At 35.7% G+C, this 17,066-nt stretch overlaps 1 protein-coding gene across 1 annotated transcript in view; it reads right to left on the bottom strand.

Annotated features, from left to right (window-relative positions):
• CACNA2D3 (calcium voltage-gated channel auxiliary subunit alpha2delta 3) overlaps positions 1–17,066 on the bottom strand; it is a 983,089-nt gene that overhangs the window by 157,650 nt on the left and 808,373 nt on the right. The window contains 1 exon segment of the mRNA XM_049777717.1: positions 15,429–15,509. Within this exon segment, the coding sequence (XP_049633674.1) occupies positions 15,429–15,509 (81 nt within the window).

Raw genomic sequence — 17,066 nt, 5'->3', positions numbered from 1 at the left:
TGGGGAAGTTTTCTGGTACAAGGGTAAATGACATATCAACAAAAAACAAAGCAGATGAGGCACCAGAGTATGGACAAATATTACAGAAATGCCATACCCACCAAGTGACTGGAACCTTCCACTTCCTTAAAAAAATCTCACAGCAGGAATGAATTTAGGGCGGGTTGAGAGCAAGATAATGGCTTGTGTGTATCTGTATCTATATGTATAGTGCACAGAGCGCGTAGATTTGTACAACCACACCCATACATAAACATACTTGGAGCAATCAGTTTACCCACTAATGAAATGCAGCCGCAGCAGGGTGGAAGCCAGCTGCTGCTGACCACCTCCCAGACTATCTACTCAACACTCTGGGATAGGAAGTAAGAAGGAAGTTTGGAGAGAGTAAGTATCACCAAGAGACTCAAGATAGGCAGCAGAAGCCATTTCAAACAGGATTTAGGCCACAATTTCAAAAAATCAGGTGTGGCCCGCTTTATTCCAACAGACACGGTCTTGAAGAGTTGCATGCAAAGTGAATTTTTGTAAATTGAATCATCATTTTAATGCAGTAGGGGAGCTTGCTATTTAAAGGAACCTTTCATGGAATCTTTCTCTAATGGCAATAATTGGCTCCAGATTTATGACTTTCGTAGATTTGCATTTTTCTCAGGCTAGGTTTTCTTAAAGTGGAATCTACCTGTTGTCTCTCATGATAACACATCTCAATCTTAGTCACCTATCAGCACTAAAATCAGATTGTATAGAGGACTGACAGACGTGCCAAGAGGAGAGAATGGCAAACGTAGGGCAAGCTGTCCCTGCCGAGGCCTTGACAGACATTGTTAATCAATTCCAGTACTCCTCCCAGCTGAGCTCCGATTCACCACAGATGCCTTTTTAAGACAGCACTGTAGGCAACCAAAACCAATCAATTGGAGTTGGTTCAAAGGATAAAACACATTTGCCATTCAGTATACTGGCTCTACATTCATTCCTTTAGGCCATGTAAAAATTGGTTGCAATCCTAAATCAGTAGTCCATTCCTTAACCTGGAATGGGAATGGGAGGTCTGCAGAGACAGGAGAATTGTCTGATGTGGCCCAATCCTTGTCCAATAAAAAGATTGAGGAAAACAGCTGAAGCTAGTGTAGCTTAGCTTTCCCTGCAGGATACACACCTGCCCCAAATAATTCTTGACTTGGAAAGACCTCACATTTACATAAAAGTTAAAAATAAGACCTTTTATTTGAGCAGCAACTTAGCTACATGAATGTGTGTGTGTGTGTGTGTGTGTGTGTGTTAGGTAGGGCTGGAGAGCGAGAATGATGGTAGAGATGTTTAGCTTAGCTTTCAATTTTTTGCCATGAATATTAAAAAAAAACCTGAGTATGCTAAAGAGTAAAGTAAACAATCAGTATAGTTTTTAAGATGACCAAGAGACCTCAGAGCAAGCTTGCAGCTGCACCTGCTCCATTCTAGTTGACCTTACCTTCCCAAAAAGCATTTGGGGCAGGTGTATATAATGTTGGGAAGGCTGGTAGATCTTTCCAAAATAGTTCATGCACATTTTCACTAGTTTACAGGCCTAAGGAATCAGTTTATAGGCTAAAAAAATAAAACAACTCTCCCTTGTCTTGAACTGTGTGTTCCTGGCGAAGACAGGAACACGTGCAATGAAACAGAGAAGACCCCTCTTTACGTTGTCCGCATTTCAGCAAATGTTTCCAGAGCTCATGTTGCATACCAAGCAAGGTGAGAAGTATTCTTGTGAGTGTTTATCGTGTCATCCTGGAAGTAGGCTTACAAGACACTGAACACATATAGCTGGGAACAACTCAGGCCAGTAAATGTATTGCTTCTCACTGCAACAAGGTCACTCTGATAATGTACGGTGGCCTGCAAGAAGTTTGATGCTCCTGTAGGTTGACTCTGTCCTCTGCCCACAATAATCACATGAAAGAGCTTCTACTACACCACAGAAAACCTCGAATAGAGCTCAAATCTTCATTTGGTAACACCCGTGTCCTATTTGATTTCTAAGAACTGATGAAACAAATGAACAGATTCTGCTTTATGACTAGCCTTTAAAGAAAATGATTAAAACGATATATATATATGTATATATTCAGATTTATATCTCTTGCCTCCAGTCACCACAAACTGCAGTTGGCAGTGAAAATAATTACTTACCCTGAAATGTCAACAACCTCTCAGAAAAATATAAATCAAATTGTTTAGATGAACAAATGCAGAGTTATCATTTGTTAATATAAGAAATGAAATGTTTTAACTGTAAAAAACATCACAGATGAAAGACCCAATTTGCAGGGTATTCCATGAGAACCACAAATTATCTTTCACAACCACCACAGCTCATGAGGGGTAATTTGCAAACGCTTCGTAAATTATTTTCAGCTGTTTATTGCTGTTGTCGTATTCATAGAGGCCCTTATATCAGAAAGCCTTGCAATATTGTGAACTGAAATCAAAGTTCATATTATTTTTTGAGGAAAGTATCTAAAAATTAAGCTTTTGCAACATACTTAGTAGGTGATTTTGTTTTGTCACAGAACACATATTTCATATAACAGGACTGGAGAACTCAAACAAACAATGCTGTAGATGACTGAGGTTAGGCAATACAGGAGAAGAATGAATACATGAATAGAAACTGTGGAAGATCTGTATGTCAAATCTGTACTTAATAGCATTTAAATTTTAGACAAATATTTTGGACCTTGAAGAAAGTTTTTTGTGATTCAGATGATGCTAATGGTCAACTGGATATTTTATTTTTCTGTATAAAAATGAAAAAAAAATTCTTGCACAGTCTCTCCAAGAAAGCTCTTAAACATCAATTTCCATTATCCAAGTTATATCTGAAACAAGACTGTTTGCCTTTATTCCTAAGTATCAATAGTAACGAAATCATTTTTTAAAAAATCTACCTGTAACACACATTAACATAATTAAACATCAACTGTTAGAAACCTAAATCTTCACATTGAAGACCAGAAAATAACTAGCTGTGGTCCAACTTAGTGAATCCACTGCTAAATATAATGACGTAGAAACTTGTCAGTAAAAGGTCTTCCATTTTTATGTGGTATCACTGGGACATAGTGTATTTGCACTGAGGGAACTTTAGGGAACAATATTGTTTGCATTTCAATAAAAATATTCTATGTTTTATGTTCAGATTTCAAGAGGTTTCAAAAAAGAAACCCTATCTCATTTAGAGAAGTAGCTTCAAAATCCAAAACACTGCTTTCAGATTTTTTTTGTCCCCCAATTCACAATACAGACCAGGCAAAGGGCCTGGGTTAAGATGTGCATTTACCTCCTCTTTCTATGTAGTCAGATTTTTGACCCACTAGCCCCACCCATTTTTTCACCCTGATTACAATGAATATTCATTTGAATATATATGATGTAATTTAGTCATAAGGGCCAATTGGGAAGTTTGGGTAGAGCCCTGCAGAATGTATAGATGACCATATTTTTCGTACCATAAGATGTACTTTTTCTGCCCAAAAGATGGGGGAAAATGTGTCAGGTCTCCTTTATTCTGCAGACATATCACATAGTAGGAGCAGTCAGATGAACACACTTTCACTATCATATATAGAGCTTTTGTTTAAGACTATTTGATTGCAGCCAAGACTTTTATTTTTTTCTTGTTTTGCTCATCTAACAACTATGTGCGACTTATGGTCAGGTGTATCTTACAGAGCGAAAAATATGGTAGATCTGGCAAATTTAGGGGACATTTACAATATCATAACTATTTTGATATGGCCAGCAGATCATGACAGACTTGTCTGTTCAGTTCAGCCAGGGCTGCAGCATTTTTGAAGTCTGTTCTCTAAGTAGCTGCTAGTGCTCAACTGGAACTATAGATGTATATCAGATACGTTGGGCATCTCAGGATATTTAACTATTACAACACCTCCTATTGATTAATATTTTATTTCTTCATCCATTAGAGGTAAAGGATTTGAATGAAATAGCACATAATAGAATGATAGAAGGAAGGGATGACAGATAGCACAATAAAAGGGATATAGTTTTTACTTATTCTTTATTACATAAACTAATTTATCTAGGGTAAGTAATTAGACTATTAGTCAGCAGGAACTGATGCCCCCTTTCCAGTCTGTAATACCAAATAGAAGATAATCTAGAATAATGGACATTTGTCTTGGGATTCTACAAGTCAATTAGCTTTCTATCTTATTCTCTCCAGGGAGAATTCTAAAATCAATACTAGGAGATTCAAGATGCTCTTCATCCTGTTCATTGACAAGTACTTTCCATCTTAATATAAAACATAAAAATAAAAATGAAGAATCTAACTTTAAATCTAACGTAAAGTTAATCTAACTTTAAATTAACCTAACTTAAAGTTAATCTAACTTTAAGTAAAAAGGAAATAAAGTAAACATTGTATCCAAGACGTATGCACACTGCTTGTACATGCGTATATACACACATGAAAAATCTATTTTAAAATATATTCTAAAATAATTTTTAAGTTTAGGGTTGGACTTGGGAAATATTATTCCTACTCATTTCCATTGGCAAAATCATTCCTATGTCTAAACTGAAAATATTGAGGCCAGGAAGCATATAAATTCTAGTGTGAAAGCACAATGAGAGACAATGCATTCATTAGGTACAAAAGTACAATTCCCCCAGAAGGAAATGAGTTCATGAATGCAACAAATAATAAAATAATAAACTCTACTCAATAATAATAGTTATTTTATCACTTACAGAGTATTATAAAATATCTCTATATTTTATTTCTTACTACTTATATTTCAAACTATTTTTATTTTGTGTTGTTCCTGATTTTCTAAATTTTTCACCTTTCTCCCATTCTTCTTGGAGCCAATTTGTATTAATCCCAGCTTCAATGAAAGATTTCTCCTTAACAAGTCTGTGATTCCACATTACCAATAGCTTCACAAGATTTGAATTCAAAATTAAATTTAAAATATTCATGTTTCTGGGTTCCTCACACTAGAACTTATCAATCACATCCTACTAAAAATACCTTAGTTTTCTTTTTCTTTTTAAATATATTTTCTAACTATTCTTCAAAGGTCTCCTTTGATAATTCTAACAAAATTCAGAACATTTATGAAAGAGAAGCTAGTGAAATGAAATTGTAAGATTAGCATACATTAAGTTTCATTCTGAGGGTGGGTGTGTTTGTGTGTGTGTGTGTGTGTGTGTGTGTGAGAGAGAGAGAGAGAGAGAGAGAGAGAGAGAGAGAGAGAGAGAGAGAGGGAGAGAGAGAGGGAGGGAGGAGGAAGGGAGGGTGGGTGGGAGGGAAAAGAGGGAGAAAGGGAGAAAGAGAGGAGAGTTGAAAAACAATTATACACACCCAACTGCTAAGTCTGGTCACATGTAATTGAGCCTTGAAGTAGGAATGGCATTCAGACACTAATCCTGACCTCCTATAGACCTTTCACTGGAACAGGACCCTGGGGCTCTCCATAAGTGCAAACTCTAGGAGGCAGTGGGAATAAAGAGCCTTTGATCCACCTTCCCGTTTCCCACCACAGACCAGCCAAAGCATTTTCCACGAGCAAGTCTACAGACTGTCAAAGCATTTATACTTTAGCTGGAGGCTCTGCTATGCCAGTCCGTCTCGACTTAGGGAAGGGAAATTCATGTCAGCTCATTTATTCTCTGTGGACCTTCACTTAGCATGAGTCACCTATAGTCTAATCTGAATCGGGATCAAAATCCCAACAAGGTCACTAAGAGATTTACCTGGATAAAGGCAACTAAATAAATCCTTAAATCTCTCATGAGGCATGTTGAAAAAATAAAAAATAAATCCCAGAATTTTTTTTGCCATTAAAACAAGTGAGGACATTTCTAATGCCCTACCCAACATTATGCTGATTACATTGTTCAGAGGTTTATAAACTAAAGTGAGATTAAGTAAATCACTATCTTGACCAGTTATGAGAGCATATCTTTTTAGAAAGCTTAAGATATTTGATTGGGATTACAGTGAAACCACAAATTAAAAAACATTAGCACAACTGAGGGGCATCTTGTGATACATGAAGCTTTGTTTTCAATATTATTGACATAACCTCCAGTTTAAATGTCCACTTTATTTTCATAGATAAACTGATGTGAATATAAATAATGAAGTGGAATTCTATTTTGTCAACAAACTTGCTGCATTTTCATCAATAGCAAACAGGTGACAAACTAAAGGCCAGCCATTATATATGTTTGTCTTTCTTATTCACGCATCCCTTAGCAAGCACTCAGCTTTGCAATGTTAGCAGGAAGACATAAATAAACCACATGGACATGGATCTACTTGATAAAATATCTTTTATAAAAATTGTCGATAGTTGAAAAGTTGTTTATAGTATATATAGGAACATACATATAATAAAAGTACAAGTGACGTAGTATAGCTATGGACAAAAAATCTGAAAAGACACATCTTAACCAAAGAGAGGCAAGTAGACAATAAACGTACATGAAGATAATCAGTTAAATTAGTCATGAGGAATTTTCAACTATTTTATGCATTTAAATGGTTAAAATAGAAAAGAGGAATAATCACTGCAAGTGTCAGTGGGAATGTAGAAAACTCAGATAGAACTCTTAAACATGGCTCAGCATGTGTTTAAAACATCAAACATAAAGTTACTACATGACCCACTAATTCCACTCCAAAATCATCATCCAAGAAAAATAAAAACACATCGGTACAAAAATTGTACATTAATATTTACATCAATAGTTTTAATAACTAAAAAGAAGTAACACAAGTGTCCATCTACTGCTGAATGGAAAAATGCTATATCTACAAACAATAGAATAATGATATTTTTAAAAAATTTAATCAATCCAAAGCTAACTACAACAGAATAGAGACCCAATCTACAACAATCTAGACACAGAAGGGACCACTTATACTAGCAGCCCGGGGGCAAAGGAGGGGCGATATGGGATGTATGCTGGGAACAGGGGTGGAGGGAAGACAACATTGGTGGTGAGAATGTCCCTGATTCAATGTCACTGTGTATCTAAAATTATTACTATGGAAGATTTGTAATCCACTTTGGTCAAAATAAAAATTATCAATAAAAACTATAGCTGAAATAAAAATGGTGGCATTATTCAAAAATTTAATCAATATAAAATACAATAAGAAAATGAAAGAAGGCAGTCATAAAAAACTAGTATTTGATGTCTAGAATAGGCATTATTATATAAAAATATAACATTGCATGGAATAACCCTGGGTAGTGATTCATCAAGATTAAGTATACGGGAGACTTAGTAGTTAGGTTGAAAATGTTCTAAAATTATAGGTTTATGATTTTTATACTTCTGTGAAGATATGTAAATATAATTAATTATACACTTTAAATAAAGTTTATCTAATGTGAAATGTTATCTCAATATACCTGTAAATAAACAAAATATAAGCACAAACATCCATGTGGTCTCATGGGCTGTAATTTCAAGATAAAATGGGAGTTTGTGCTTGTAATCATGGTGCTTAAATAAAGATTTTATTTTAAAAAGGGGGTGGGGTTGTTTTGAAGTATTAATATGGAATATGCCAGGATATTATAATGGAATTTTCCAGGCAATTTTTCACAGAGATCCACACATAAGATAAGCATTAACTAGTGAGTAGTTTAGGTGTAATATTTCTTAATAGAGGGCATACTCAAAGGCATATGTATAAGAGGCATATCTCAAAGACCACTGGGCTTGCTCCAGTGGTACAGGTTCAGTGCTCAAGCTGCTACTGTGGTATCAGGCCCAGTAATTTTGGGTATACCACAGCAACAGGGGTGGAGCAATATAGTTCAGAAATAGAACTTAGGGCCTTGCATATGCTAGGTGTATACTATTCTGCAACCTTGAACTATATCCCCAACCCCTGTGCAATTATTCTTAACAGTGGCAACAACAAAAATATTATAGCAGAGTATTTGAGTTTTAGTATTTACCATGTATATGTATATATATACATATATAAATAATTCAAAAGAGAGAGAAAAGTAAAATCTGGGTGTGAGAAATATTGAATTATTAGTTGTTTCCTTTCAGTGGACATACATCAAATTTGCATTAAAAACTACTGTAAGAAATTCAATCTAAGTACCATGCATTCAGTCTAGTTTTACAAATGTGGAATGTAAGGCCCAGAAAATGATAAAAAGCTTTGTATTCTCTTTTCAAAATGTAATTCCCTTGTATTCCAATATCCAAATCTTCCTGTGATCTCAAAAAGAAGTCTTAACTTGCTGACTCAAACACACACACTAGGTATGAGTATTTGTTACTTCAAACTCTGCTTCTGTTTATTTTTTGGACTGAGGATGTGTTGGATCTATAATTACAGTGTATAAAAGGACACTGACTCTTAGGAGTGAATGTCCTAGGAGTTAGTACAGAAGATTCAGTTTTTTAAAGCTCTGGGCTATTTTTATGCTGGGAACAATAATACTCACCATACCCTATTATTGGCCACCATGCCTAGCACATGGGACTTGTTCTACCTGGCCAATTCTAACTCAAATGACTTTTTTTTTTTTTTTCAAATTTGAAATCCAACATCCTTGATAGCACCTCACTAAGGAATTTCTACAAAATTCACACTTCTCTTTCCTACTGGCTTAGACCTCCTTTCATTCTTTTCATCCCTATGCTACACCCATTGGTCAGTCTGAACACTAAACAAATGAAAAAAACATCGAACATAAAAATGGTCTCACTTCACAGATAATGAGTAGCTTAGTAATTTTCCTAGGGTGCCTTGACTCCCCAAACTCACTTAATCTTTTTTTCAGATACTAAATTGAGATGTCTATTGTTTTGGTTTTTTTTAATACCTGCCTGGAACATAGATACAAAATATGTAACGAGTCTCTTTCAAGGTTTCTTTTAAATAATATTTTTAATTTAAACACCTTGGTTACAAACATGATTGTGGTTGTTTTTAAGAAATGTATTCTCCCTGTCTGGATGCTCTTCACATAGATATTTTCATAGTGGCTTCATTTCTACCCATGTCGCTTCTTTTTGGTGGTTTTTCTACTGCTATTTCTGGTTTTCCCTCTACCTCTACCACTTAGGGATGAATATAAGCATGGTCTCTGCCAACTACACTTTATTTTCTATAAAGAATTTATCTCTCTAGGAAATCCCCTCCTCTATCTCACTATCTCTTCTATCCCTCTTACTGCCTTCTTTATTTCCTTCCTTCGAGTCTGCTGTGTGTCTCACTTGCATAGCTGAACATTCCATTGACACCTTGGCTTCACACAATGCTCTCAGGAAGAACTTTAACATGTGAAGGAAACAGTTCTTCACCTGACATCTGTCATTCCCACCAATTTGCATGGGAATCCTCTCACTGCATCAACCTATAGCTCCTTAAAATATTCCTTGTTCTCTAAAGAGTTTGTTTACAGCTTGATCCCCACAGTCAGTACACTAAGGACACAGTTGATAATGCGAGTTATAATGAATAATTTAATTTTAAAATAAAGAAGGAAAATAATATATTTTAATATATAAGGTCATAAGGAACAATTATGTATTAGAAAAGAGCAAAGTTGAGGATTGCCTCTCATTTTCACCAGCATTTTCCACTTTATTGACATTTAGGTCATATCGTCTCTTGGTTGTTCTGTGCCAGGTAGGTTGTTAAGTGATATTCCCACTCTCCTTGTGTTGATGTCAGTAATGTTCCTCCTGACTACTTGTTATAAAAATCTTCTGAAGGAAAATGTTGCTGCTGATTGATATTTATTGATTCTATCAGCAATCATATTTATCCCCAATAAAATATTCTCTTTGTTCAAATCTAAGGAAGTCGAGATGTATCTGTAGATGACAAATCCTTTCTTACTAGTTAACTCCAGTATAATATAGAAAATATAAAAAGGACTAGAGGAATATTGGACAAGCTGAGTGTTTGTTTATAATATCATGCCAACACTATTCTCCTAAATCTAATGAAGGGTTCCTATTAAATTATGCACGCAGTTTAAAGAGCATAAACCTAATAACTAATAGTCAATGATATTAACAATCTCATTTCTAATTAGCTCGTTATATTGAAATGTTCTATCAGCAAGAAACTACTTGTATTATACTTCCTCCTAGAAATATGCAAATGAGACCACTTAATCCACATTTAAAAAGTTCCCCCAATGAATGGGTCGAATGTGATTTGTGTTCCTTGTAAAAGATTGGGAAGAGAAAAAAGAGACTCTCTGAAGTTAATACAAGTCATTAATTTTACATTAAAACCATTATTTTATATGTAAATAATACCTCAAAAATCTGTAAATTCAATTGTTTCTGTAAGAAACCAATGTGTTTAATCTGCAATCTATTTCTTCTTGTCATAGATCAAATTAGCTTTTTATAAACATTGCATTAGATGCTGGGACTTCAGAAAAGACATCTGTTGATGCAGAGATATCATTGAGCTAACAGTTTCCAAGTGGATGGGACACTAAAGAGCTTTCATATTCTTTTAGAAATTCATAATGGTCTGTATCATATTATGTGCTTAGTAGTTTTTGCTGAGTGCCTCTCTCTCTCTTAGAGATTTAGCTAAGTAGTATTTTCCCAATGTAAATTGCGCACATCCATGGACCTACAGACCACAAGAGAACAATTTTCTTTACAATCAACATTTTGTTTTTCTTTCTGGTTTTGGGCCACACCTGCTGATGCTCAGGGGTTACTGCGGCTATGTGCTCAGAAATCGCTCCTGGCTTGGGGACCATATGGGTTGCCGGAGGAGGGGGCTCAAACCAGTTTGTCCTAGGTCAGTGCATGCAAGGCAGATGCTCTACCATTTGCTCTACTGCTCTGGGCCCTACAATCAACATTTTTGAAAACTGTTCTGCATCTCAGTTCTTATATTTTACACTAAGAATAAATAAGTCAATTGGGCTAAATCTTTCCTTGGAAAGCTTACAGTTTCTTTCAGAAATTGAACAGGAACTTAGTTAGGAAAGATCTTAAAATTTGAGATGTCAAAAATTTACATTTCAAAGCAAATGCAAAGACATTATCTATGACTTAAAAAGCTGAAGGTTGAAATTCTTAACAATAACTGGGGTTAGGTTTAAATTGTCAAAGAATCTAAGAATAAAACAATCAAATATTTCAAGGAGGGAAGGAAATTCCCTGCACAGTTACATATTCCAAAAGTGTTTAGATCCTCCCCCTCAGCATTTTTTTTATCTTCCTTGGGTCATTATCAAATCCTAATATAATGGAAGGACCCATAACTGTTGGTCTGTAGGTCCCAGTCTCTCCGTTAAAGGAGGTGTACAGAATAAGGTTGAAGATTAGCTAATTGTTAGAAATTGCGTCAGTAATGACTGGGTAAGGGCAACAGGCTTTCAAATTTAATTATTTTATGGCATTTCCTTGAAGGTTGGATTAAATGTTCTCCAGGTAGTTCACTCAATTATGCTGTGAGTGAAAGAAGGAAAAGACTAAATCTGTGATGTTTAGAGACTTTTAGATAACTGCTTAGTTTTCGATTTTTGACCTATGTAGACATGGCTTTAAAATAATAGCAGGGCTAGAGCAATAGCCAGTGGTTAGGGTGTTTTGCTTGCATGAGGCTGACTTAGGTTCAATCCCCAGAATCTCATATGGTCCCCGGGGACTGCCAGAAGTGATGTCTGAATGTAGAGCCAGGAGTAACTCCTGAGTGCCACTGGATATGGGATCCCAACCAAAATAATAATAATAATAATATAATAATAATAATAATAATAATAGCTGCTACTTGAGAGATCTTTGTGAAAAGGCCACAATATGATTTATAGAAGCTGGTTACTATTTGTTTATATCTAGAGTACCTGCCTAAGACAGAAAGCTTAGGCAGTATTTAATGAATGAATGAATAAATAAATAAATTAGCAGACATGTTACCAGTTTAAAGATACTGGATACCCTAATTCTAGTATTTTAATTCTTATTATTTTTTATCATTGACTATCAAGTCAACCTGAGGTAGATCTTCAGAAAACTAAAACCACACCTGTAACAAATTGTATCATACATGGCAAATCTCTGTGAATCTTGCCATCTAAGACTTGTATTCACAATAACAAGAAAAAAATAAACCGTGTACCATATTTTTCACTCTATAAGACGCACCTGACCATTAGACATAGTTTTTAGATGCTCTCCTCAGCTCCAAATAGCATTCACTTCATAAAATGCATTTTAGGGAGGGGGTTGCTTCTTATGGTATGAAAAATACGGTATGTCCCGCCACATACAGAAGGTTCTGGGGCCCTAAAGAGACTTGGTAGACAGAAGAGAAAGTCTTATCCCTTCTTCCTTTGCAGTAGGAAAACAATCAAAACAATTCAGCATGCAAATGGCAGCTGGCAGGTTCCTCAAGAGAAGGACTGTAAGCAATGTCAAAGTCTGAGAAGATGGATGGGGTCCATTTATGCACCAAGGCTGACGCATAAGTGGATTCCTGCCCAGTTTGACTGCCCTTTCTTCAAAGATGTCATTGACAGATGAGTATCTAAATATTTTTAAATGAATAGAGTAGAAGGAAACATAAAACAAGACCAAAAAGTCTTTCTATTCCAACAGACACATGTAGTGAGTGACCATGCGTCACACAGATTAAATCTGAGAGTGGTGTAGGCTTTTCAAAGTGATCTTTGATAATTACGTGCCAACTTGGCCATTTTTACTCTTAGATACATTTCAATCTGATACAAAGATTTCGTAGAAACTTCCAATTATTGCTAGTTGACTGTGTACCATTTGCTGCTAGCAGCACACTGGGGTCAGTAGAGGGCAAGCCTCCTCATATCTTCATAATCAACTTCTCTCATGAGGCTATTTCTGCAATTAAATTAAAACTTTTTATTTTTGAGTGGTAAACAATGTTTACCCAATTTGAGAAAAATACACAGAGAACCGAGTCCCCATGCCTAATCACACATGACGAGTAAGTAAAACTTCATGGGAATCATGAAAAAAGCCACTGAAGATACTCTGCTTTTTGACACAAAAAAGGTCTCCTCAAGGTCATTGCCATCTCAATGCTGCATCCATATAGCAGAACTGAGATCAAAATCTCCAATATCAGCCAAACAATTCTACATTCTCTAAGGAACTAAATACATCTTAGAAATTACCATAGCCGGGCCGGAGAGATAGCATGGAGGTAAGGCATTTGCCTTTCATGCAGGAGGTCATCGGTTCGAATCCCAGTGCCCCATATGGTCCCCCGTGCCTGCCAGGAGCAATTTCTGAGCCTGGAGCCAGGAATAACCCCTGAGCACTGCCGGGTGTGACCCAAAAACCACAAAAAAAAAAAAAAAAAAAAAAGAAATTACCATAGCCTCTGGTTCAAAACAAAAAATAAAGTTTTCAAACAACTTTGCTTCTTTGTCTTGTTCTATAATTATCTTCTTTGAATGGGGGGCCCATTGAGACATTCTGAGTAACTATAAACAGGACTATTTCTCCTCTGCCCAGTTAGGGTGAGTCAACCTTGTTATGGCCTCTTGACAGCTATGTCAGTCGACAATAGACAGACAAGGAAACGATTTGGAAATGTTGGGTTCTTCTCCACTCTGGATTCACAGTGTCCAAGTTGAGTTTCTATTTTGACAAAATTCATAGGGACATTTATGAAATGAAAGGCATCTGGAAACCTTTGAGGAGAGTTTGTAAAACTTGGGTAAAGGTGAGTATGGTAAGCAAAATGACCAGCATAGAGCATCCTTCCTGATGAATGTATGAGATGCCCAAAGAAAGGTTGTCATAAGAATTTTCAAACAAGGGTACAGGCAACTTTGTTCAGACTCTGTCTTTGACAGCTAGTACATGGGGTCCCAGCCTCATGGAGATAACTTGTCTCCAGAAATAGCCGTCTGGGTTATCTTGCTGGTTAGCAAGTCTGACCTACTCTAAGCAGAAACTAATCTTTTTGTGTTAAACGATCCAGTCTCTTACTTCTCTCAAGAAATAGAAAATGTCAAGCGATAATATCTTTAGACAGCAGTCATGAATCCTGAGAACCCTATCTTGTAGGTGATGAGTTACAGGTCTGCCTAGTTTAAGATGAGCTCTAGGTCAGATATATAAGACTGTCTTACTGCCATACCCAATAACCAGGAAACTGTCCTCACTTCTTTTACTTTCTGATAATCTAATGATGATGCATAGGCTATATCAAAAATACAGGGGGAAATGCGATGTTTCTAGCCAAATAAAAACCATTCGAAATATGCCTGTCCATTTGCATTCCTTACCACAATTATTCACTGTGGGTGAAGAAGCAAAAGTTGATGTTTTCACCCTACAGAACTCCCTGATTGAGAACGGCTTCCAGAAAATCAAGGCATTCCCTTTGGTAAATCTATTTACTATCACAATATAAATTTGAGGGTTTTAAATCTATACACACCAACTGAATAATCTAAAAAAATGTGCATCAGAAAGATTATATATTATACATGTTTTTAGACTTCTTTTCTTCATTTTTTTTCTTCAGCAGTTGTCCTCAACAAAATATTTTATAGTCTGGAGAGATAGCACAGCGGTAGGGCATTAGCCTTGCGTGCAGCCAACCCAGGAGGGACCCAGTTCGATTCCTAGCATCCCATATGGTCCCCCAGCCTGCCACGGGTGATTTCTGAGTGTTGAGCCAGGAGTAATCCCTGAGCATTGCTGGGTGTGACCCAGAAACTAATGAATCAATTAATAATAAGTAAAGTTTAAAATTTTTTATAGCAATATCTAGTTCTTTAAAAATAAATTCCACCCACAAAAGTCCTCCACAAGCCCTAGCTGTCACTGACACTCAAGAGATGAGAGAGATGGCAAAAGCAAGAAATGGAATTTCTCCAATAATCCTAGACTCGCAATCATTAAATATTTGGTCTTTCTCATGGTTCCCAAGCTGACTCTGCAAATACATCTAAATCTAACTCCAGAGAAGGATTAGGGAAAGAAAATATCAGGCTCTCTAGAGAAAGGCATACTTCAACATTGTGTACCTAAAACAAATCCACTATTTCCACGTATGTCTCTTGTTACTCTAATGATCTAGACTTAAGCTGGTATTCTTTTGAAATGAGAATGCTACCTTCCACTGTCAGAAAATTCCTCTCTACATGTAGAAACAAATTCCTATTGGCTCAGAATTTAAGAATAAAATTTCTGGGAAAAGAGTCCTCGTTTCACATCAAATTTAACCAGCTGTCATAATTTTGGGATGACACCAATCTGAGTAGAAAATGATTTTTCTAGTTTTTCCTTTCTTGAGGCCTACTTTCTAGAAAATAAATGTTTTCAATAGTGGTAGTTGGAAGACCAAATAAGTGGATGTCAGTCATGCTTACAAGCTACTAATGCCCATTATTTACCTGCCACTACAGGAGATTTCCGTTCATCCAAGAGCTGAATGGAAGTACTTGCTGTCACTACATTGCTTTTGTTGACTGCTCCTATAAGAAAACATGGAAATAGTTATAGTGCCCTTGTTAAGAAAATAACCTTGAAGTTAGGCTAAGAGGTTACATGTGGGTTAAGGCTCTTGAGTACCTTCATGAATGATCCCTGGCTACAGAGCCAGGATAAGTTAGGAGCATGTTGAGTGTGCCAAAAAGACTAAGAAGGTTGGGGGAGGCAGCCTTTATTAGCCCACAGTTATAAAATCCATGGAATGTGCTGTGAGTCTCTTCCCAGAACGCAGAAATGACCTCTTATATTGGATCATAATTGTTGAGTTAGGGTTAGATAGTCTTCTTAATATGGGATAATCAATGCTATTCATGATAATATCCTGCACTGGTAAAAATTTAACCTTTTCTCATTAAAATCCCTAGTTTTCAATAAATATTAAAATGGTAGTGTGCACTCACCATTCAGGAATCACATATATTTGGGTAATTTATAGTTGTTAAGTGCAGGAGTTAATTGTTTCAGTAACAAATTTATATTTTCCTTCTAAATATAGCCTGAAGAGCTACATAAGATAAAATTTGAAGTTACTTAAGTGAATTGAGAAATTCTGGTCTGATTTTTGTGTCAAACTTTATTAATGTAAATAAAGTTACTGTTCTGCATATTCTAATTTCAAGCCTTCTTTTTTTCTGAGCAAATCATTTTCAACAGGAGTAGAGCTACAATTAACTTTTATTTTAATCTTATTAAGATAGTGAAATTATGGCATTGGTTGTAAGCAACTGAGGTATTGAGAGCACTCCCAACACTCCCATGTTAGAAAAGGTTGAGGATAAGGTCTGACTGACCAGAACTGATCATGGCTTATCTTAAAGCATGGCTTATAAAGAGATATGACAAATATAAATTGAATGTAATCCAATTGAACTGAGAAGCATGAATAAGGCAGTTCTGAATTTGAATACACTTTATGACCAAATTAATTCAAAATTTTCTCCTGGCCCAAGTCTGAGCAATAATAAAACCCAGCTTCTTTCCTAGGGAGTACAGGTATTCAATACACAGTAGAAAAATTGAAAGCATTTTACTATGCCACTTGTGCTTTTCCTGAATTTAAAGAGACCATGAAATTTCCTAAGATGTTATGTCATCCATAACTTTTTCAGGAAGGAGGTCAAATCCCTTTCATTCTATGATTCCATTGAAAATTGAATGAAGAAACACTTGCCAAAAAACAATTTGACCAGAGTCTTAATAATCAGATTTTGGTTTTCTCAGACATAACTCTTTGTAATAGAAATGGTGAATAGTAACTAAGCAAGCTGACATGTGAAAACATCACATAAAAAATCACAGAGAGAAAATACTTTGGGTAAATAATCTCTTCTCCCATAGAAACTTTTCATTATCATCCAATTTGGGGCAAACGTTACTCTATCACAAAAGGAAATCTCGAGTCAATTTCATATCTAAAAACTAAATTATATTTTCTTTATAGAATTACAAAACTCTACTATTACAAGATTGCAGAATAAAAATATAACACTACTGACTTTTCAGAACGTTGAGAGTTTATTATTTCTGCATTTGGTATTTTT

The sequence above is a fragment of the Suncus etruscus genome, chromosome 7, assembly GCF_024139225.1.
Source record: "Suncus etruscus isolate mSunEtr1 chromosome 7, mSunEtr1.pri.cur, whole genome shotgun sequence".
NCBI classification, from domain to species: domain Eukaryota; kingdom Metazoa; phylum Chordata; class Mammalia; order Eulipotyphla; family Soricidae; genus Suncus; species Suncus etruscus.
Note: the sequence above shows the minus strand (reverse complement) of the source record. Positions and strands in the feature narration are given on the sequence as shown.